This window comes from Ictalurus punctatus, chromosome 4 (genome assembly GCF_001660625.3).
Source record: "Ictalurus punctatus breed USDA103 chromosome 4, Coco_2.0, whole genome shotgun sequence".
NCBI classification, from domain to species: Eukaryota; Metazoa; Chordata; class Actinopteri; order Siluriformes; family Ictaluridae; genus Ictalurus; species Ictalurus punctatus.
The window spans coordinates 31,809,684-31,834,487 of NC_071284.1; the positions used below are offsets into that span (position 1 = coordinate 31,809,684).

Genomic DNA, 24,804 nt, shown 5'->3' on the forward strand with positions numbered 1-24,804 from the left:
GTGTGTGAGTGTGTGTGTGAGTGTGCCCTGCGATGGACTGGCACCCTGTCCAGGGTGTACCCTGCCTTGTGCCCGATGCTCCCTGGGATAGGCTCCAGGTTCCCTGAAGGATAAGTGGTATACAAAATGGATGGATTTAATGAAGTGTGATTAAATTTCTGCTCAGAGGACTAAAATCCAGTCTCTGTGACACCCGAGACTTTGTACTTTTAAGAAGAAGAAAAAAAATTTAGCCGCCAACATCCAGCCAATCGGAATAAGGATGTGCCTCTAGTAGCCGGGTCATTCTGTTGCCTGTCGGTATATGTTTTAACCTGAAACGGATTTAAGTGAAGGAGGGGTAATGTTTTCGTCTTGTCCGTCCATCCATGTGTCCGTCCAAGATTCTCAAGAACGACTGGCTGAATATTTGTCAGATTTCCTATATAACAAATGAATTGATAACATTTTGGAACTGATCCAAGTGAACAGGGTCAAGGTCACTGCAAGGTCAAGTCTCTGAAGTAGTTTTTCATTCCCGTATGAAGTATATTTGAAGGGTATTTCTGAAAATATACAATAAACCATTCAGAAGCTTAAACTTTGAGACTTTTCATACAAAACACCGAGATAGGAATTTGCAAAGTGTTCATTCGGTCGTTCTAGGCTAATCATGTTTAAGGGGCGTGGCCTTAAAAAGACGGTTTGTCTCTCCTGTCTTGGACCACAGAGCTCTTCGAGTGACTGTATGGAGTGGGATTATAGTTTTCCCAAAATTTCCCTTTCGAGATCAATAAAGTATTATACCTATCTAGTCTTATGTTTGTCAGTGCTAGACAATTTCCAAATGACCATTCTGGACACTATAGTGATTCTGAACGATCAAATTCATCGCCGGCCAAATTGAGAGATTGAGACATCTTCTTGGTTACTGTATAATGTTTGAGAGACGCTGCCTAAATGGTTGGTGGTGCACAAGACGAATGGTGATGAAAATCTTCAGAAATAGGATGTAATTACTGCTATGACACCAGTGTGTTATAGTGTGCCGCTGGCCACAATGATGTCATGAAGAAGAAGCCTTTACTTGTCACATATACAATACAGCACTTTGAAATGTTAGGAATCTGGGGTCAGAGCACAGGGTCAGCCATGATAAAGCAGAGAGGGTTAAGAGCTTTGCCCAAGGGCACAGCAGTGGCAACTTAGAGGTGCTGGGACTCGAAACCCAACCAGTAACCTGGAGCCTTAACCGTTGAGCCACCATTTCTCAATGCAAGTATGCCACTGATACGTTCTCTCAGGAAATCATTTTCCTTATCGCGAGATCATGAGAAAAGGAAGTTGTGATCTCCACATAACAGTACAGAAAGTAAGGAATAATTCTGGACCTCTGTAGTCTCCAGTGTCAGCGTTCGTAACATATAACTTATTGAGTGCTAACAGAGCTAACTTCTGTTGCAGTTCTTTCCACAACATTACAGGGACTGCTCTGGTAGAAGAGAAATAAAAGACTCGGGTGGTATTGCATGTGCTATATGTTTGATAGGAATAAAATTCAAACCTCTGTGATTAAAAATTCGAACATTCCTAATTATATATAATTCACTAACTATGCCTTTAAATCACGTACATTTTACACCCGAGTCCAGCGCAGTTTGGTGGTTACGAATTTCCTGAGAATGTCATATCACAGCTAACCAGCGACTACATTTCCCATCCTGCACTGCGGCCTACAAATATGGCCGCCATGGACTGCAATTCCCAGAACACTCATTCATGCTAGTCACGCACACCTGCAGCCAATCAGACGACAGTTTAAAAGCACTTCGTAGGCATTCACTTTTTGCAAAGTACTGAGTGTTATCACCGTACCAAGCGTTTGTACCCTGTTTCTCATTTTGTTTCATGTTCTTTGATCTCGTTTCTCGTTTCTCGTTCTGGATTCTTGCCTCGCCTCGCCTCGTTTATGCCTGCTTACACATCGCTTGACCCACTGCCTGTTTTTGACCACGCGACTGTCATTTCTCCTGCACATTTCTCCACTGTAATGTTTGGAGCACGTCACAAAACGGGAGACGTGGATGCTCCATAAAGCGTAAATAAGTAAATGCATACAGTGCATAGATAAGTAATTGATGATGAGATCTTGCTGCTCCTTGTTTGTGGTCTGTGCGCGTCAAACCCCGGAGACTGCAGCGCAGAATATAATGCGTTACATCTACAGATGGTTGACACACCGACCCCATCCTTTACAAACGTCTCCCTCGTTTCCTTCTTTATTTCTCTTCCTCCAGACGCAGGCTGGTTTCGGGTGTGTGTGTGTGTGTGTGTGTGTGTGTGTGTGTGTGTGTGTGTGTGTGTGTGTGTGATGCGGAGGACCATGAGGCCCATCGTTTGTCAGTTCGGGGCAGAGATTTTGAAGTGTGTGTCAGAAGCATACAGAAAGCAGACAAGTCAGCAAATGCAGCGGGAAACTCTGTGATCGATATTTAGTCCTGCATTCATCTATATTACTTTATATTATATTAAATTATATTATATTATATTATATTGTATTATATTATATTATAATATATTGTGTTATATTAAATTGTATTAAATTGTATTATATTAAATTGTATTATATTATATTATATTATATTGTATTATATATTGTGCACATCTTCATCCTGGAGGCTAATCAACTCAAAGTACAGTATTTTACTAGGTAATACCATATGTCTATCTTCGAAATTATTGGCACTCACCCTCCCCAAGGTGAATGGGCAAAAATCTGTCTGTTTAATCACTTTAATCTGTGAGCTCAGATGGAGCGTTTGGACAGTGTTGTGGTACCGATCAGCACGGCTCCGGTTCCAGATGCCTTTAATGAGAGTGATCAATTATCCAAGAGGACAGACTGCTGAGGGGGCAGGAGAGAGACAGTGGAGAGAGAGAGAGAGAGAGAGAGAGAGAGAGAGAGAAATAAAGGGGCAAAGGGAGACAGGCGGAGGGACAGAGAGAGAAGGAGGGAGAGATGGAGGGACAGAGGGAGGGATGGAGGGACACAGAGAGAGATAGAGAGACGGCGAGGGAGATACAGAGGGACAGAGAGTGCGAGACATAGGAATAGAGAGGGAGAGATATAGGGACAAAGAGAGAGACAGAGGGACAGAGAGAGACAGATGGAGGGATAGAGAATGAGAGACAGAGGGACAGAGAGAGAGAGACAGAGGGACAGAGAGACAGATAGACAGAGAGAGAGAGAGACAGAGGGACAGAGAGAGACAGATGGACAGAGAGTGAGAGACAGAGAGATAGAGAGTGAAAGACAGAGGGACAGAGAGAGACAGATGGACAGAGGGACAGAGAGAGAGGCAGAGGGACAGAGAGAGACAGATGGACAGAGGGACAGAGAGAGACAGATGGACAGAGGGACAGAGAGTGAGAGATGGACAGAGAGAGACAGATGGACAGAGAAAGACAGAGGGACAGAGAGAGACAGATGGACAGAGAGTGAGAGACAGAGGGATAGAGAGTGAGAGACAGAGGGACAGAGAGAGACAGATGGACAGAGAGTGAGAGACAGAGGGACAGAGAGAGACAGATGGACAGAGAGTGAGAGACAGAGGGATAGAGAGTGAGAGACAGAGGGACAGAGAGAGACAGATGGACAGAGAGAGACAGATGGACAGAGAGTGAGAGACAGAGGGATAGAGAGTGAGAGACAGAGGGACAGAGAGAGACAGAGGGACAGAGAGAGACAGAGGGACAGAGAGAGACAGAGGGACTGAGAGTGAGAGACAGAGGGACAGAGAGAGACAGATGGACAGAGAGTGAGAGACAGAGGGATAGAGAGTGAGAGACAGAGGGACAGAGAGAGACAGATGGACAGAGAGAGACAGATGGACAGAGAGTGAGAGACAGAGGGATAGAGAGTGAGAGACAGAGGGACAGAGAGAGACAGATGGACAGAGAGAGAGGCAGATGGACAGAGAGAGAGACAGAGGGACTGAGAGTGAGAGACAGAGGGACAGAGAGAGAGAGACAGAGGGACAGAGAGAGACAGATGGACAGAGAGAGAGGCAGAGGGACTGAGAGTGAGAGACAGAGGGATAGAGAGTGAGAGACAGAGGGACAGAGAGAGACAGAGGGACAGAGAGGCAGAGGGACTGAGAGTGAGAGACAGAGGGACAGAGAGAGACAGATGGACAGAGAGAGACAGATGGACAGAGAGAGAGACAGAGGGACTGAGAGTGAGAGACAGAGGGACAGAGAGAGACAGATGGACAGAGAGAGACAGATGGACAGAGAGAGAGACAGAGGGACTGAGAGTGAGAGACAGAGGGACAGAGAGAGAGAAGCCTTGTCTCAGCCTGTCTGTGATTAATGAGCTGTATTACCGGTGGCAACGGGTGTTTCCTTCTCCTTCTCCTTCTATCTGTTTCCCCCACCTCTCCCTCACTCCCTCTATCACTAACACCCCTCCCCCATCTCGTTCTCTTTCTCTCTCTCTCTTTCTCTCTCTCATTCTCAGACCACAGATGTTCTATAAGAAGGTCAGCCAGAAGAGCAGGAAGTTTTAAACGAAACAAAATGCAAAGTTAAGGAGGGGAAAAGAGGAAAGGGGCCATGACATTTCTATGTAAAAGGAGAACACACACACACACACACACACACACACACACACACACACACACACACACACACACACACACACTGTGTGTGTAAGTTGATACATGAACTTAGGCAGTGAACTGTTTCTGTTATTTGACATTTACAGTCACAAGCAACACAACACAGGCCATCTATCTATCTATCTATCTATCTATCTATCTATCTATCTATCTATCTCTCGCTCTATCTCTCTCTCTATCTATCTCTCTCTATCTATCTCTATCTGTCTCTCTCCTATATAATTCATGTCCTCATCCTCTTAATGGAATTAAAATGGATTTTTATACCTCCTGCCAATCTGTATGTGTGTATGTCTGTCTGTGTGTGTGTGTGTGTGTGTGTGTGTGTGTGTGTGTGTGTGTGTGTGTGTGTGTTTGTGTGTTGTGGTCAGCTGAGGGGACCTTGATCCTTCAGTGTCAACTCACTGCTTTTCATTCATCACTGCTTCACTCAGCAGACCGCAGAACGGAGTTTCGGTGAACAGCAGCGCCCTCTACTGATGAAGCCTGGCCATGACAGAGACCCATTCTAATGTTCACAATAAACACTTTATTTTAATGTACCACAATAAAGCATACACTGAAGATGAATACGTGAACGCGCATTGGTCGTGCACGATAAGTTGCATCAAAGCTGCAAGCTTCATCTCTGACCTTATTAGCTGACCCACGTGACCCCAGAACACACACCTCTACTTTGTATTATGCTAGCTATTGTGTGCCATACAATCTATCTCTCTCTCTCTCTCTCTCTCTCTCTCTCTCTCTCTCTCTCTCTCTCTCTCTCTCTATCTATCTGTCTGTCTATCTGTCTGTCTGTCTGTCTGTCACATTTTGTCTGTATTCATCTATCTATCTATCTATCTATCTATCTATCTATCTATATAACTGTCTGTCTGTCTGTCTGTCTGGATTTTTACCTGTATTCATTCATTCATTCATTCATTCACCTGTCTGCCTGTCTGTCTGTTTATTTGTTTTATTTAAACCATTTCTTGAGACTTAACACTTCCCAGCGTTTCTGTCTTTCACCAGTAGGGGGTGCAACAGTAATGCCAAAAGCACATTCATTCACTTGGCCCTTTTCACCAAAGCAATATAAAGTTAGTCAGGCTCCAGTTTTAGCACCGAGCTGAGCAGTTCAGGGGTTAAAGGTCTTTCTCACAGGCTCAGGACTGTCTCCCTCTCTGAAACTGAATCTAATCTCCTTCACTGCTGAGTGAAAAGCAAGCATGCCCTGGTCATACACACAAACACACACAGCAGGTTCTGCAACAGATCAGAGGTGTTACACTCCTGAAGGGCCACAGTGAATCTCTACAGATGTTTTTTTTTTTGCTCTTCTCACACACCCTGGTCATCTCATTTAGCTGAAGAGTGAAATGTGGTGTGTAAAATGTGGTTTAATGCTAATGCTAGCGTCTGGAGTCTCACACTGCTGGATTAGACCATCATTACATATTAGAGCAGCCTTTTTAAAGTACCATTTAAAACAAGATGTATATGACCAGTCGTATGTCCATATCATTTTCATTACACAGCTCCACCAGCATCCTGAACTCATGCACAAGATTAAGATGGGTTTGTTTTTTTTTTTCTTTCAAAAATTGGTTTCACATTAAAGACCTGGTGAATAATTAAATATTTTCTGGGCCCCCCCCCCCCCTCCCCCTCAAGCCTTCTAATCCTCCTGCCAGTGCTGAGATTTGAGAGCGTAATTAACCATCATGCAGGGAAGCTGCAAAGCTCCACAGTGAGCCGTTAATTAATCAGGTAACGGCAACAGTTTAGTTTCTGGATGAGCGTGTGAGATGTCATTTGAGTTTAACCCCCTCAGAGACGGGTAACGACCGTTAACACCTTTTACACGCATCAAAGCCGGGACGTGGACGAGACGCCAATTGGATTGTCATTGATTTCTGACAGTCAGTTACTTTACTGCAGCTTGCGCTTACATACAGTACACACACACACACACACACACACAGAGTGCCAAACTGGTTATGCAAATTGACTGTATTATTTTCCTGTGTACTGTGGATCCAATGATGCGAGTAGCAGCATGCTTTAATTCAACTATATAGCATTTCTACTGCATACTCAAGCTAGTGTGTGTGTGTAGGTGTTTGTGTGTGTGTGTGTGTGGGGGGGGGGGGGGGGGGGTATAGTCATATTCTTCTTACAATATAAACACCACAACACTGGTAATGTAACAGACCGGGGTGAGCTAAACCTGGTTTAACCCCCTGCGACGTGATTCCTACGGTACGTACAACAAATAATTCATTTGGGTGATTAGTTCCTGTTCTATATTTAAACCATTGTCAAATGAGAAATGTGTATTTCTTTTTTATTTATTTATATAGACTCCCATGGACTCCCATGGCTTTTCGATTCTCACAACATGGCTAAAACGTTCCCATTTGCTTGCCCAGAACTCCTCTTTAACCGATCAACAACGGACGTAGACGGTCTGAAGGGGTCGAACACGATCAAAATTGCATTTAAACCACAATATAATACAAATATAACGTTTTAATAAACTCTATTACTTTAGGCTTTGTATTTATATTTAAACTGAATACTACGGCATAGTATGTTATGTTTCCATTCACTGCATTTTTATTATATTTGAGATATATATATATATATATATATATATATAGCTGGGGCGTAATTAAGATGTTAGAAGTAGTTAAGATGTTAGACTCCTGATCAGAAGGTCATGGGTTCAAATCTCACCACTGCCAAGCTACCACTGTTGGGCCCTTGGGCGAGGCCCTTAACCCTCAACTGCTCCGTTGTATAAATGAGATAAATGTAAGTCGCTCTGGATAAGGGCATCTGCCAAATGCCATCAATGTAAATCAAATGTAAATATTGTTATTCTTTCGCACTACATGGTATATCTGACACTTGTACACTAGAGCTGTGTTCCGGTCGGCGTTACACTCTTACTGTGTACTGTTTTAGTACTTACTGTACTCTACGTTACGTAGAAATGTCTAGGAGTGGGTGGCAGTAATAAGGATGAAGCTTAAATCTAGATTAAATCAAGGTTTATCTAAAAATTCTGTTGCACCAAACTTTAAACCTTACATTTAAACCATCACGTTAATCCTGGATTTCATTTCACAATAAACCTGGATTAACTAGAATCATGCCGCGCCTTCACTTTAAACTCCCATCTTTTATTTGTTATTTTGGTTTGAATTTTTTTTATGCGAATGAGCGGTTAATAACGGCAGTTGAATTTTTTTTTTTTTTTTTTTTTTTTACTCCAAAGTTTAAAAGTTCACGATCCCGTACATTTGTTGCTGTTCAGTTCCACTGGAGAATTCATATATTCCTACGTTTACGAAATCCGCACGCACTGCCGCGACGTCCTCGACGGCGAGTCCGTCGTGACGGAGAGAATGAATCGTAAATGGAGGTTTTGATCGCAGGTTAGAATTCTGATCCCCGATTTGTTAATCTGTGTTTAAAATGAAGTGGTGCAACACAACTCGATAAATTAAAATAAAGCCCAGATCAACAAATCCTAGATTAGCTCTAAACCTGTGCTTAATTTAATCCTAATTGGTGCAACCCACACGAAGTCTAATGAATTTTTTCCTGGTTATGGAACCCACCCTTAGTTGGGTGTATATATATATATATACACATATATATATACAGTATATATGTAATAAACATAGATATGATAAAGCACTGCAGTACAATAATGGCAGTATCCTGGTTTAATAATCATTAACTTCAATTACCATAAAGCAGCACTGCAGTAAAAGGAAATAAAGTGATAGTGAATGTTAATATGGGACAGTGTTGTTTACATAATCTGATCACACCACCGTTTAGTCAAAACAGCACTTAATGTGATTTAAATAACATTCAACCGTTGTATATTCGATGTACCAGTATGGACTCACTCTATAAAGACTAAAAGGTGTGAAGACATGAAAGCCATTCAGGATGGGGTGGTCTTTTAAACCGTAAGAGCTCAATCCGCATGTGCAGCGTATGCGTCTGAGACGACAGGACACGTCCCGGTGAAGATGGACGGGACGCCGACTCGATCGTGTGGATGTTGAGCCGATTGGATTGGTCGAGTCTCATCCTCGGGATACGTCCTGACGCCCAATGCGAAGTGGAGTTACTAGAACCATCCCAAAGTTGATTCTTTTCCTTTAACAGCACGTCACATGTCACAAACCTTTCATTTCTCTTACACTTATCTCTTACACCAACCATTTTTATTTATTAAGGAACGACATGTTGTATTTTTTTTTTTTTTACCCATTTATAGTTACTTTTAATGTTGTGGAACGTCCTTGAAGCAAGTCAGTTCCTGTTATATTATAGCAACCTTTGCTTTTTTTATCACTCTATCGAAGTTAACGAGTCCTAAAAAAGCCCCACAGCTTTTGTTGTGCTACTGAGAGCTCGAAATCCTCTATCCTGAAGACACTCGTATCAGAAACCTTATAACTACAAAGCTCGAACACTAGAGACTCCTTCCATAAATGTTGAAGCAACATCTCTGTACCGCACCGTATCAACAATATGTTTTTCCTTTGTTGAATACGTAACATTCGATTTATTATCAGTCTTAGATCACGTCAAGCCTCTACCGTACAAGTCCCTGTGAAGTGAATGAGCTGTGACCAATCAGATTCGAGAACTCTGAATAAGCATGATTAAGGGACCTTAATGTAAACGATAAAGGTTTACATCTTGCGTTTCACTCTGAGTCTGTATCCAGCCGTGTCTCTTTCGTTTTTGACCGACTGCACTAGCGAAGACGAACATCAGGCGGAAATCTGGAAGAAATAAATAACACACCAGTGCAAAATATCCAACAGACTGCACTCGAGGCATGTGAGATCCGAGCCCTCGGGCTGGGTGTGTCCACTCGGGTATGGCGAAACTCTGGAAACTCATGCCACGCACATTTCTGCTGATCAGTGTTATAGCCGCAGATGCACTTTACTCTCAGGACACAAGTTCCTGCTCTCATGCCCTAACCGATGAACCCAATGCCGAGAAGTCCAAAGGTGAAGTCAGATCTAGAGACGTATTAGTCATAATATCCGGTTCATTTACATAGGAAGGGCGGGGCTTGATACTTAGACGTTATCTCTTATCTCCTTGTGTGCGTGTGTGTGTGTGTTTGTGTGTGTGTGTGTGTGATGTACAGGAAGTGGAAGTGACTCAGCATGGAGCCACAGGTTGGCAGCTATTTATAGCTTGTTTGCCTTCAGCGCACCTGATGAGGCCTGGTTTCGAGGTGAATAATGAGGTGATCCAGCCATTGAGGGGAAATCCTAGGTGAAAAAAGACTAGAACATTTATTACACACAGTGACTCATGTTGCCAAGCACATTCTTCGTTAAGCACGAAATGTTAATCGTACCATCTCCTGGGTTATGATTTGGAAATAATAATGAATGGATCTGAAATACAAAGTGCAGTTAACAACCGAAAGCCAGAAAGATTCAGTTCGGACGTCTTAAACGTGTCGTTTATGACATTGTATGATGCTATTCTGTGATTACTGACTACGATATATTTCTATTTATAGGTAGGTAGATTAGGTAGATATAGTGTAGGACCCCACTGCCCTGTGAGTTTGAAGCTTTTTAGATTATCCGTACACCTACTGATCCCTCTCCAGCTATTGAGCGTCTTTATATTAGGTTGTTCGGTTGTGTCAGTAATTAATATTCCTTCTTCACTAAGTGATTTATCCTGGTCAGGGTCCTGGTAGACCCTGGAATCGATATCAGGAACACTGGGTGTAAGGTTGGAATTCACCCAGCACACACACTCATTCAGAAACTCATTCAGAAACTCATTCAGAGACACTCATTCACACTGAGGGGCGAGTTGTTTTTATCAAATTTACATACTGACATGGTTTTGGAGATGAGAGGAAACCAGAGAACCTGCAGGCAGACCAAGCTGGCATTCAACCCGGCACTTTTCAAACTAATGGGCCGGTGACCCAGCCCTTCAGGCAATAACAGACAGGTCTGACTCGGTTGAAAAACCAATCAGTTCAGCTTGGGGGGTGGTGGGGGGGGGGGGCTGGTTCATTTCTCCTATGAGCGATAAAGGGTTAACCGAGCTTTGGTGCTCTCTACTGCTTAATAAAGGTGTCTTGAGTCGCTATCGCTAACGTTTCAATATTTTAAGTGACATACGCACATATTCTGTATTCTAAATCATTTCCTCAAGTTACATCCTTCAAATGAAGTAAGCAAGACTTGCTGGAAAAACGTTTAGAGAAACAGACGGTGACAAGTCGCGTAACGTGAACACGTCTTCGGTTTTTAAACCATATTTTAGATTTTAATTAGCGTTATCCGACGGATTATTCTTTTTTTATTGATGTTATTAGCTGCCGAGAAGTAAAACACAAAATGATGGGTGTGAGGTGGAAACAAACTACGCTGACGTTCATTAAAAGGTGTGTTGTGCCCTGTTATTGTATTATAATCAGACCCTGGCGCTGTAGCAATATACATATACACACATATACATATATATATATATATATATATATATATATATATATATATAGTTAGTATGTTTAATATGTCTGTATGTTTGTTTGTTTTTTATAGACAAATGACAGATGTACCTCTTCTCTCAGACAAAATTTTTTTTTTCGAGTAGTGGTGCCACCGCTGCCTGGAGGAAACATGGCACAGGGACATGTGGAGAACATGCGAACCCTCACACAGAAAGTAACCTGAGCTTATGAAAACCTGACCTCATTATACTAATACATCAATTCATTCATAATTACAATAAATATATATTTAATCCACTATAATTTCTGGAACAATAGTTGTACCAACAATTCTTTCACAATGTTGTGATGACGCACGGCCGATTGCGACACACATGAACAAGGCGTGGTGCGTGAGCGGAACTTCTCACAGCTGTGGGGAAAAAGGCGCACTGCGCCTTTAAGGAACTCGGCGTGACGTCGCGCGCTGTGCGGTTCGGGTAGGGGAGGGGCAGGAAGTGTGCGTTTCAGGGTGAGTTCTATACCGAGCAGCATGCGGACTACACACACACACACACACGCGCACACGCACTAGATATCACAATCAGTATTTGCAGGTTGATACAGTGCAGTCCATTAATATTGGCACCCTTGGTAAATATGAGCAAAGAAGGCTGTGAAAAATTTGTCTTTATTGTTTAAACTTTTGATCGTTTGTTTAAAATAAATAAATAAATAAATAAATAAAAATACTCTGATCTCACGGATATCAAACAATTAAGAACACAACATAGGTTTATCCAAGTAAAAAAAAAAAAAAAAATCGATCCATAAATCATAAATCGATACATAAATCGATAGATAGACAGATAGATAGACAGATAGATAGATAGATACATAGATAGATACATAGATAGATAGATAGATAGATACATAGACAGATAGATAGACAGATAGATAGATAGATACATAGATAGACAGATAGATAGATAGATAGATAGATAGATAGATAGATTGATAGAGAGATAGACAGATAGACAGAGAGAGAGATAGATCTAAGTGGAGGGCACTGTATTCTTAGAAGTATTTTTTGTCTTGGAACATTTGCCAAAAGTTTAAATTGGTTTATGCAAATGAGGCAGCTAATTAAGTGTGCATAAATTTGCATACTCAATAAAACGAAAAATCCTAATCTTCTGATTTTACTTCACTCTGAAGGCACTCAGGAAAAGACTTTTAAACAAAAATATTTTTCTTGCTTGTTTACTCAGGAAAATACCCCGAGCTGTATAGATGTGATATTTCTCAATATAAAATCTAACATTAATACAACAATAATCAACATTTTGGGAAATGTCCTCATGATGTCCTTCTGATCAGCGATGTACGGCTGAATGAATGCGGGTTATCTAGAAAGGGAGCTTTTTACTTTGAGTTAAAATACTATATTGTGTTTAAGCGCTAAAAGCAATAAACGTTTTTCCTTCACGGCTACTCGCTGTCCCGGCTTCTTTTTGCCCGTGTCCTCGATGGAGAGTTTAGAATCCGGTCAACGTGTGAAAGTTTCGCTCGTGGTGCCGTGACCAAAGACGAGTTCTTGGTATAGGAAAGGAATTATTTAAGAAATAAACGATAATCTAGTGTATTGTTTTCTGTTCGGATAAAACTCTATGTTACAGTCTCGCTCCTATCATTTGGAATTTCATATATATCCTTGATCATGATGAATAATTAGTATGCAAATGACTATTTTCCCCTGGAAGGTGTTGGCAAAGACTGTGCACGCGCGCGATTTGAGACCTACCCTGTGTGTGTCTCTGTGTGTGTGTGTGTGAGATGATCACTTCCTCAGAAAAAGAGAGAGAGAGAGAGAGTGAGACAGACACTGTTGGCACATTTAGGTCCAGAGTAAAGGCTGATCATGACAGGTTTCTGATGCACGGCCCGGATCACCGGACACACGGCACCGCCCGGATCCGACGGTTAAGCCTGCGGTAATCGCGGGAAGGAAGGACGGACGGACGGACGGCGTTAAAAGGGGGGGTAAAACAAGACCCAGCAGGGGTGGAGGAGTTAAGGCGACAGAGAAAGAGCGAGTGAGAGCGAGGAGACCATGCGAGAATACAAAGTGGTCGTGCTCGGCTCCGGCGGCGTGGGCAAATCCGCCCTGACCGTCCAGTTCGTCACGGGCTCCTTCATCGAGAAGTACGACCCGACGATAGAGGACTTCTACCGCAAGGAGATCGAGGTGGACTCGTCGCCGTCGGTGCTCGAGATCCTGGACACGGCCGGCACGGAGCAGTTCGCCTCCATGCGCGACTTGTACATCAAGAACGGCCAGGGCTTCATCCTGGTCTACAGCCTGGTCAACCAGCAGAGCTTCCAGGACATCAAACCCATGCGAGACCAGATCATCCGGGTCAAGCGCTACGAGCGGGTTCCCATGATCCTCGTGGGCAACAAGGTGGATCTCGAGGGCGAGCGGGAGGTGTCCTCAGGAGAGGGTAAAGCCCTGGCTGATGAGTGGAACTGCCCCTTCATGGAGACCTCGGCCAAAAATAAAGGCTCGGTGGACGAGCTGTTCGCAGAGATCGTGCGCCAGATGAACTACGCCGCGACGCCCAACGGGGACGAGCAGTGCTGCTCCTCCTGTGTCATTCTCTAAAACACACCATTCGGATTTGTTGTCTTTAGTTGTTTTTGTTTTCCCCCTCACTTTTGCAGTCGCAACCCCTGTAAGCGCGCGCGACTCGGTAAATAACGTGACTCAACGGGAGGTTTGAGCAACAAACAAACAAACAAACAAACAAACAAAGCGCGAATTTATCTCTCTATCTCTCTAAAGAATCCCTTTCTGGTGTTAAATGTCATCAGTATTTTTTTTAAGTGTCCTAAATTGTCTTGCACATGCGTAATACGAGAGAGAAAGAGAGAAGGGGAAAAGTGCATCAGTGTTTACAATGACAGAATACTTGAATGTTCTGGGATTGACAAACCAACCCAGGGTTGTTTTTGTTATCTTTTTCTTTCTTTGTTTTTTTTTTTAACGTTGTCTCCCTGGTGCCTAGTTTATGTGGGTTATTCTTTTGTTTTTTTTTAGAACCCAAACTGATTAGTAAAACTTTTTTTGGGGGGTTGTTGTTTTGCCAGGATTTAGTAATCCCATCCTTGGCCTGCTTTTGCAGTATCACTACCGGTTTTTTTTTTAAAAATTTTTTTTGGAAACGCGGATCACACTTATTGGTAACTAGTGGCGTCTGGTAACTATGGAAACTGAACGACGTCTTCGAGCCGGAAGTAGTTTTTTTTGTTTGTTTTTTTTTGCGGTTTTTTTTTTCTTTTAAAAATGTGATGTCCGGGGTCTCGCGAGGATGATGATAAGTAAGTAAATAAATAAATACGGACTTCACTTCAACTTTAGGAAGCCAAATTGCGCAATGGAGGATTACGTTTTGCTGCACGCGACGACTCGAAGGATCTGCAAAAAAAAAAAACAACAACAAACAAACAAACAAACAAACAAACAAACAAACCATTGGGATTCTTTTCGTGTTGTATTTTATTTAATAAAAAAAAAGAAAGAAAAGAAGAGTCGACGGAAGTTGTCACAATTCACAGCGACTTTTGTTGGTGTTTTGTTTTGTTTTTGTTTTTTTTTTCTTTGACTCAGCGTGCGCGAGGACCTTACTGTGGTGACGTAAGGACGTCGTGATGACGCCGTGCGTCGAGTGCCTTCCATTTTTAGTGCCAACCTGAGAAGGTCTGAGGAAGTTTAATGGCAAAGTACTTAAACTGTTACACTTTAAAAACAACAAAAAAAGGGGTTATAAAGTGTTTATAACGCCTCATGTCAAAGGAGTCACGTTCTTTTGGCTCACAATTTGGCCTTTCGTTATTGTTTTTATTTTGTTTGTTATTTTTTGTTTTGTTTTTTTTTAGTTCCATTTTCTTCAAAGCTGGTCTATTTTTTTGGCCAAATAGGGTTTAAACAATGACAGGTACTGCGGCTCTTGGAGCTCTCTGACTTACAACCATAATCCACTTCCTCTAGACCAGTGTTTTTGTTTTGGTTCATTGTTTTATTTTTAATATATATTTTTTTTTAACAACAAAAAAATGTGATGTATCATTTGAAATTCTAATCCGATTGTACGTTTAAAATGCAGACCGGCTTTTTAACGGCTGTTCTGAATGTTTAAAAAAAGGAAAAAAAAAAGACTTTTAATACAAATTGCATTTTTAAAAAATATACCCAGTGTTTGCGCTCCTTTATCGTTGTACGTTCACGAATCATCTCCTGACAGGAGAGACGCTTTTCCAAAAGATACACGACACCCATCTGAACAAAATGGTTGCGGTACGTCCTGGTTTGTTGTTGTTATTATGTGGTTAATTCTGGAGAGAAACGAAAGCTGACCGAGTTTGTTTGTGTGAGTGCACGGCGTGGTAAATAACACAACGCCCACAGGACAAAAACGACTCCGTATGACCTAAGAACGGGAAGTTTGATCTTGTACGACACAACCAAAACATCTTTCATATCTCTCTCGATCTCTCTTTTCTGGTGTCGATTGATTATATTTGCACTCCTTTATCCTGTACGTTCTCAGATCATCTCTTGACATGAGAGCTGGTTTTAAAATGTATATGACACTCAGCTGATCGATCCAGATGGTCTTGATATGTAATGGTGGTGGTTATAATATGGTTAGTGCTGCATAGAAACGAAAGCTGCCTGAGTAACGCTGTTCGTCTCGGTCTATTAGCTGCTTTAAAGAAGTGAGGTGCAATCATGGCACTAAGTAGTATGCTCTGATTGACAGGTCTGCTCTCCGGGGGGAATGAGCCTGTCTAATGCATTTAGATGCAACTGTAAACACGGAGAAGCGTAGCGTAGCATAGCGTAGCGCTGTGCCCGGGAAGACACTTTGCCACGCATGCCTGGGGTCGTGGAGGAGCAGGCGTGTCATGTGACCTTCGCATGCTCTTAGAAAGAGCAGGAGTCACATTCCAGCTGACGGGGGACAGTTTAGGAGAACATGTATCTGTCTCTGAGAACTGTCTTAGGCTGGTTTTACACTGAGCAGGACTCGCAGTTCAAGGAGATTACAAACGCTTCTGTCATCAATCAGCGTGATCCGGGCTCGTTCAGAAAACACGCTCGGAAACAAGCTCTAGGTATAATAGTTGCAAAGTAATGCTGAGAGAAAGCACGTTTGATGGAGATTAGAGACGTTCGTGGCTGGGTCATAGCTATGAACAGCTCAAAAAAGGCATTCGATCTTCTTTTAAACCCCAAGTTTCATTTACGTTCCGCACTAGATATGTGACTGTCTTCTGGTTTTCATGTCACACAGTGGCATCACTCTATCGGTGGCTTTTAGATAAGCCTCATGCGTTTGGGAATGACTCTGATGCTCATAATCATAATCATGTAGGATCGTTTTGTATGTATGTAGGATTTCCAATCGAGGGTTTTTTTTTGTTTTTTTTGGAAAACTACTTGAATTAGCGAAATTGTTCTGCGTGCTGTTTCGCAGCGATGTTTGTTTGTTGGTAAACGAGACTTTTTAGCTGTACTCGTGTTCGACGCACGTGAATCGAAGAGGGCTTTGGCTGACGTGATTACGTCACATGACGCGTCTCGGCCCGAATCTGGAAAATCCGCGATAATTCTAAAAAGCTCCTCCGAATATTCAAGCAAACCGAGTTTGTGTGATTTTGCGTTCATTTCTGCGATCACAAAATGGGAAAAAATTCCGGGCGGGACTCATGAGCACTTTTTGCTGATGTAGTGTACAGTTATAGAAGAGAAATGATTTATAATCGCACTATCCAGGGTCACTCCGATGATGATGATGATGATGAAACCCTTCTGAGTTTGTTTTCTCCCAAGGTTTCTTCCTCAGGTCGTCTCACGGAGTTTTTCCGCGCCACGCTCATTAGTGATACAGTTATTAAATTAAAAATTGGTATCCGGATTTCTGTAAAGCTTCTTTGCGGTTCATGTCCATTGTTAAACCTGCTAAATAAATACAATTGTATTGAGTCATAGCATTCCAGACACTTCCAGAACTGTGTCATCAAACGTCTTTGGTCACAACGGCAGGCGGTGTGCGTCACTTTACGTGTTCTCAGACCGCCAATCTTCCTCACGACCAGAGCATTCTTTTACGATGTCTGATTTTCATCTACGAGAGTAAAACCAGGCTTAAAATCATGCCGTGTAAACCCTCTGCGTTTCTTTCTTTCTTTTTTTTTTTTTTGGTCACGTCATAATTACATATGTGTGAGCTTTTCTCATTCCTCTCTTTCGGAGCTCGGGCTAGGCGGAGATACTTTCTGCTCAGAGCTGCTGGAGTCTAATAATGGTTATGGGTATTAAGTAGAGATAAAGTGCTTTCAGCTCACACATGAAGCGCTCTGAGGTTTGCGAGCTCTTAAGGCGATGAATCACTCCTGTACATGTTGCATTCGCCCCCTGAGGGTGTACGTATTGGAGAAGCAGCATGGCAGTGACCCGGTGCTCTGATTGAGGAAATGCATGCTGGGTTGGTTTTTTTTATTATTATTATTATTATTATTATTATTGTGAACATTGGCTCTTGGCTGTTGGCAGAAAAGGTGTTGTTGTTTCTTTTCCTCGCTATCGGAGTGAAGATTTTCACTCGAGTACGTATTGAATTTGTATAACTTATTATCGTGGATAACACGCCTAGCGTGTTTGGTGAGCTGGTACTTTTTATTTCCTGTCCATGTATTTAAAGCGCCATTTCGTCAGGGAGGGCTTCCTGTCATGTTCCTTTTTTCTCTGTCTCTGTGTGATGGTTTTACTTCCTCATACAGCACACAGCTTTATTTGATTTCTTTTCTTCTTCTTCTTCTTCTTCTTCTTCTTTTTAAACGCGCTTTCATAAACAGGAAGTGGCACTGAGCTGAGCTGTGGATGACTGCGATGTCACAGGTCTCTTGGTGCCTGTGTCATGTGCCTCTCGTGGTGGAGGGATAACAACCCACCCAAGGCTCTCCATCATGTGTGTGTGAGTGTGTGTGAGAGAGAGAGAGAGTGCGAGCGAGCAAGAAATTCCCATGTGATCCTCATTTGTGTCCTATCGCCCATGACCAACTCCATTGTTCTTCATTTTGAGGTGCAAAGTGGAGATTTATCGTCAGCATTGCAGTGCAGTTTTTTTTTTTTCCCCCGCAGCGTGACGCACGTCACAAAGTTCCCGCTAGTTCCCATTAGCAGGCGTTAACATGTGTCAGAGCTGCGTCTATCTGGATCATGTGGTTCTTATTGATTTGTGTAGCTTTGTTCTTACTGCACTGCGCTCTAATATCACTTAAAGCATCGGAGTGCTTCGGCTTTGAGCCATAGCGCAGTGTCAGAGGAAGTGTAAATGTAGTGCAACCTGTGGGCACGTGGGTGGTGACTGGGGGTTGTCTGTTTTTGTTTGTCTCCATTTTCTTCCCAGAGTTTTCGGGTTCCGGTGTATATTTTGAAACGCTGTTTCTCCCTGAAGTCAAACCACGTGGCTCGAGATGACGCACGTCACCTCAGATCTAGTTCAGCGCCGGTTTTTAGTGGATATGTTTGCGAGAGACGATGCATTTTAAAAGGCATTTAAGCACCATCATACAGTAATGATCCTGTCGTTTTTCTACTGCCACACACATTTACAGCAGCAGTGCTGTGCCTTAGGGCTATTGAGTATGTGTGTGTGTGTGTGTGTGTGTGTGTGTGTGTATATATATAATATATATTTGTGCTATTATAAGGTCTAAGGATTTTTCGGCTAAATTGGTATTTGAAGAGTGAAAATTTATTCTGATATTCCCAGAAATACACTTAGCCCAGGGTTTTATATAATGAATGAAAATGATTGAGTTATACTGGGAAGAATCATAATGAAAGCTACTATGAGGAAATAAAAAGGACGGTGAGGTGGACCCAATGCATAAAGATTTGATTTGTCGATTTTTAAAATGAACATGGGAATCAAATCCTGAGATGTCTAGAGATTCCTACATCAATTTCTGATTAAAAATGATTTTTTTTTAAGGGATACATTTATGGTAAGGGTTTCCCTCATTTTGGCTTGCATTTAATCGTGACTTGTTTTAGTGTTGTGTTTTCTTGGGTTCATTGGTTAGAAATTCAATTTAAATCAAAAGTTACCCCCCCCCCCCCCCCCCCCAACCATTTTATTTTGGCAGCCGTTTAGTATTTTCGCCGTCTTTTAAACGTAGATCTACACCTAAAACAATCAAAGAGGTCATTGGGGTCAAATTGTTATAGTTAAAAAGCATCCAGAGGACATGAATCAGTTCTACTTTTGCCTACAGGAGTTGCGGTTTTATTTTAGATAAGACTTTTCTTGTTTGAGAAGAACGAAACCATCAGCTTTCGATTGTAATAAGGAATTTCCTTTCCCGTTGTACCTCCGGCCCATTTTGTACAGTCTGAGCTGGTGGATCGATCGGCGGGCGAGCGTAGCGCAGCGCGCACGCTCGAGAATCTGTCAAGACTGCAGCAGAAGCGGTTCAGGCCTCAGGCTACGGCATGGGGAACTGCGCTGGGAATAACCCTGTAAAGATTCCTGTCATTTTTCTCATTGCTGCCGCTCTGCTGTCTGGGCTTGTCTCCGAACCGCACTCCACATGCGAGGTTTCCATCCCGGGCAGAGGGGCCTGTCCAAACACAGCTGAGACGGACACCGCCCTGACACAAACAACGTGGCCGTCTCCTACGGTGGGAGTCCAATCGAAGCTTTATTTGGAATAGCAGTGCAGATACCAAACTCAGGATCTACCTCTCAGCCCAATGTAGCGTTCTTCCTCCTCTAAAACCGTTGCATTTATTCTCTTGGCAGTGTATGACTGGCTCGTTCAAACTTTCTCGTCACGTCGCAGAGCCTTGAGCGATCAGTGCTCGTAATATAGCGATCTCACACATAACTGATTCTGACTGGATAATCAGCTGAATCAAGAGCGAGTCGAGTCAGGAAATTGCTAAATTTATAGTTTTTTTTTTTTTTTTTTAAAAACACTGAAATTTAGTCCATGGTGTTGTGTTGCTAATGGAGTTCAAGAACGTGATGACTCATCACATTTCTGTGATCGACCCTGAATGTCGTTCAGTCCGGGAAGTGATTTTCTGGACATGTTGTCGGAAAAGTTTGTTACTGTAAGACCAGTTTCCATTGACCTTATGCACATCAAGCAAAAACTGAATAAGATAAAGAATAGAAATTTTGCTAAGAATAACTACCATCCATCATATTGACTTTTAGTGATAAAATTGCTCTGGGTAAAGCTGTAACGTCCTGAAAAAAAATCCTGCTGTCTCATGAATAACGACCTTTATATTTCCCAATTCTAATATGTTCATTGATTTATTTATTTATTTATTTTTTTTTTGTTTTTGTTTTCTTCCTTTGCATATATATAATGTGACAAAAACATAGCAGAACTATATTGAATACTATCTTCTCATTTCTTATATTTCCGCTAAGAAGCACATAAATCAACCAATCAAACAAAACTACAAGAAACCGGGCTGTGATTTAGTTTTTATATCAAAAATGTTTCGTAATGTCTTGGATTTAACCCGAGAAGTGTTCGTGTTTTCATCATAGTCCAGCTGGATCGCTGTGCTGCTGCTACTGCGCTTTTCTTGCTAGTTTGTTTTGCTTCACAAGATGCTAGCTATACTGTACTGTGTATATATAGGCATATAGGGTCATGCGTTTTGCCTCGTTTTCAGAAGTGTCAGACGTTTAAAATGTTCTGATCGCTCTGAAGTAGCAAGTTTGTCAATGTTTAGCGATATGCTAGTTCGGTTTGCTCTCGATGCTACGTGTAACTTCAGTGTCAATTTAGGCATGTGGAGTCTTTTTTCTTAATAACTTGCCAGCATATCTGAGGTAAATGTTGATATTCCCGATGGATTTGTCTTATTTTCACGCTCGCTCAGCCTTTAAAATTGCGTGTATTAAAGAGTTTAAGCGCAACCTGCCAGCGAGCAAAATAGCTTCAGTCAGGAGCTAGGCTAGTCTGTTTCTAAGTTGCCTATCAGCACTGTTTTCCACTTGAGCGTTAAAGTTGATAGAAGTTACTGCTTGATTACGGTATTTTTCCTGTCAGGAATATTTCCATTCTAATTTCAACAGTACATGAATCTGATAAAGTGAAACGGAAACTGATTTATTTAAACAGCATAACGTTTCAAAGGGTTATATTTACCACATAAAAGAGCAATATTTACCACATAAAACTGTCTACAGTGTTTGTCTTGAAAACACACACACAAAAAAAACGTAGTAGTCCTAGATTGAAAAGTCAAATCCTGTGTAAAATTGCACAAATTAGCTAGTATCAATCTGCGTCTGGGAAACCAGCCCTAAATATAGTGTGTGCTAATGAATCTTTTTGTGAAAGTGCTGTTTTATTTATTTGTCTGTCCTGAACATGTTCATGGAAGCCCATGGTTTGTACTACAGGTGTGATGTTATATATAATCTTTTGTAATGATCAGTTTCTCTTCCTGTTCTTTGTTTACAATGAGCTAGTTGAAGTCCACACGGCAAACTGTTATGCTTAAGGATGTGTAAGTGATTAGGGACATTCAGACATGAAAATCGAAATGTGTGTGTGTTTGTGTGAGAGAGATTAGAAATCAGAAGGATCGGATGTGATTCGAGTTGTCAGCAGTAGCTCAGCACGAGCCCTAGTTTCGGGTAACCTTGGTGTGGTAAACAGGAATTAGACGGTGTAAAACAGTTCGTTGATTGCTTGGCTTTCGACGTGGTGGGCGGTGCTGCTTTCACTCATGCTGCCGGTTTTGCTTTCGCTCTGCCAGGTTTCTCTGAAATGGCAAATTATGTGCGGAAAGCCACAATTTCCTACCTGACACTCCTTCCACCTGTCTGTCTCTTGTGTCCGCATTATACAAGTGGGAAATCGTTGTCTAGGAGCGAGGAGTCTTTTTGTACTTTAAAGAAACAACGGAGCCAAAATTTACGGACACGATTTCCAGTCAGCCAAGGCGTGATCGGTGTGAAGATTTGCACGAATGTAGCATATCTAGCTTAAATCATCACACTCTCGTGTCGCTAACATCCTGCGGCTCGGTTATACCTCTACGTCAGTGGTTCTCAAACAGGGGGCGGACAGATGGGAAGAGGGGGCGCAAATTGTTTTCAAAGGAAAAAAACAAAACACAGACAGGGCATCGTTTGTGTACTCGGTGTATTTTATTGCTTTTCAATTAGAATGCGCTTAAATGGAAAAACCCCGCATTCCCTCTCCCTCTGCATTTTGTTTTTGCTGTGGAGAGGCGGAGCTTAGCCTGCCTTTTATCTAGCTGTCAGTACAGACCAGTGTTACCAACTTAGAGACATTTCAGACCTCTTTAGTGACTTTTTTTAAAAACTTTTTGGACAAGCCTTAGCAACTTTCCAGATATCACCAGTACGGTCGTGCACACCCGTGAGGTCCTGCTTTCCCACTGAACTCTCACCTCTTTCTGCGCAGGCTCTGTTCAGTGAGTGTCTGAGATTCGGAGATTAAACAATGTCATGAGACGCGCCCTTCGTCCCAATTTACATCATTCGTATGCGAATGTTTGTAGAACGCAAGACGAATGGAATGCAGCTCGTTTTACATGTAAAATAGTCCACGTTATTACAGCCTAGGTCTCTTGTCCAAAGTAGTTCTAGTGTTAAGAGACATTTTATATCATTCGTGTTCCACACCTGTCCGTTATATAGTTTTATAAAAGTTATGAAAAGTAATTAAAAAAGTACTATCTATCTATCAAAAATAGATTATAGATTAGGTTATATCTAGATTTTATATAGAATAGATAATCATTATACCTGGTCTCCTCCAAAATTGGGGGGGGGAGGGGGGTGTCACATGATACGGGAGGCTTGAAGGGGCTTTAGTTACAAAAGGTTGAGAAACTCTGCTCTACGTGAACGGTTGCAAAAAAGAGCAGAATTACAGTGTCATGTCAGGATTCCAGAAATGAGTCACGGATACAGATATAAACCTAAATCACGCTCCGTTATTTAACGCGCGGTCAACCCGTGAAATCTTTGATCATCTCGAGTTCAATCCTGACTCACCTGTGAAAGCTGCTTCCGTTTCCTCTGTCACGTTTGATCGTAACGTGACGTCACGTTCTGTCCGGAAATATCCGATGATCCCTGATGACTGCGATTCCAAATCCAAGTTTGTGTTGGAACAAACTGGAACAATATTTCCTCCAGGATCAGTTCTAACATGCATTTAACGTTAACGTTTAAACTTTACGTGTCACCTGAGTCCGAGTAGGACGGAGGTGCAGAGAGCTGAGGAGTGTGTCCTACAGAAACCTCGTCGGCAAGTCTAAGATACCGAGGTGAGCGTGTGATGATTGATATGATGTCGGTACGTGCTAATCTGGTAGCTATGAGCTAATAACATTAGCTTATAGCTTTAATGCAAACTTTACCTTTGGGGTGAGTGGGAAATGGTTACATTTTTGCCTGAACTGACTGCAAGCAGAATTGCATTTTGTTTGTGTGTGTGTGTGTGTGTGTGTGTGTGTGTGTGTGTCTTTGTTTTCAGTCCCCACACGGAAACTAACAAAGACTGTGGCTTTTAATTCAACAAAGAAAGAACCAAAATGTGTCCTTTATATTAGATGAAGATGTACCTTTGTATTAGATGAAGGTGTAGCGTAGCATTAATTGGCTGCATTAAGAAAAACATCCGTGTGTGTGTGTGTGTGTTTGTGTGTGTTGATATGTGTATCTGGGTCGCACTCATGTCCTCTTTCTTCACTCAGAAGCTCATCGAAGTTGTTAAAGTATGTCCTTCTGTAAGTTCTCAGAAACGAGGTTAAGGCTCTTACGGCGTGACCTGTTTGGGCAAGGTGCGCGATCAGATAAAATTCGAAGAACGTGATGACTCATTACAGCTAACATGTACAGTTTTAAATGTTGGAGGACACAAACAGAGGACACGGCGACGCGGTGCGGCACGGCACGACGTTGTGCCGAATCTATTAATCATCCTGTACGAAGGCACGTGTGGAGAACCCAACCTCAGATCTCGATTTGCAATTAAGGGAAACGCTTCTTTTTATTAACAGAAAGATTCCCAGAATGCCTTGCAGGAAGCAGGGCTGTTCTCTGGGGGCATGGAGATCATGTGAACCCTGGTAAAGAGAGAGATTATAACCGACATGTCTGAACATGCCTCCTTTTCCAGAGCCCCAAACACACCGTTGCGTTTATTCCGCCATTTTTATTGTTTTTACAGTGATTTTTGTTTACGTCAGCTCTTTTATTGCCTATAAAGACTGACTCTTAACATGCCCGAGGAGCTCTGAGAAAATCCCTCATCCCTGTGTGAGACAATTTATGAAGGCTTTGGTTTTTTTTTTTTAAACCTGTAGACTGGAAACTTTGTAACATGTTTGATCAGGTTACTGACTCCTGATTGTGACTGTGAAATCGACACCGGTGCTTTTAAACAACACACATATTAAATAGCAGTGCTGCGATCTTATCGTGTCTTAATGATTTAAAAGTGATTCAGGAAAAAATAAATAAAAATATCTAGAAATATGGACAGAGATATATAGATATATCGATGTAGATA

General features: G+C 42.1%; 1 protein-coding gene across 1 annotated transcript; it reads left to right on the forward strand.

Moving 5' to 3' along the window:
* Positions 1 to 12,941: 12,941 nt before the first annotated feature.
* On the forward strand, positions 12,942 to 15,400 carry LOC108264766 (ras-related protein Rap-2b). The gene has a single exon (XM_017466617.3). The coding sequence runs from the start codon at positions 13,265 to 13,267 to the stop codon at positions 13,814 to 13,816; it is 552 nt and encodes a 183-aa protein (XP_017322106.1). The 5' UTR covers positions 12,942 to 13,264; the 3' UTR covers positions 13,817 to 15,400.
* Positions 15,401 to 24,804: the final 9,404 nt, after the last annotated feature.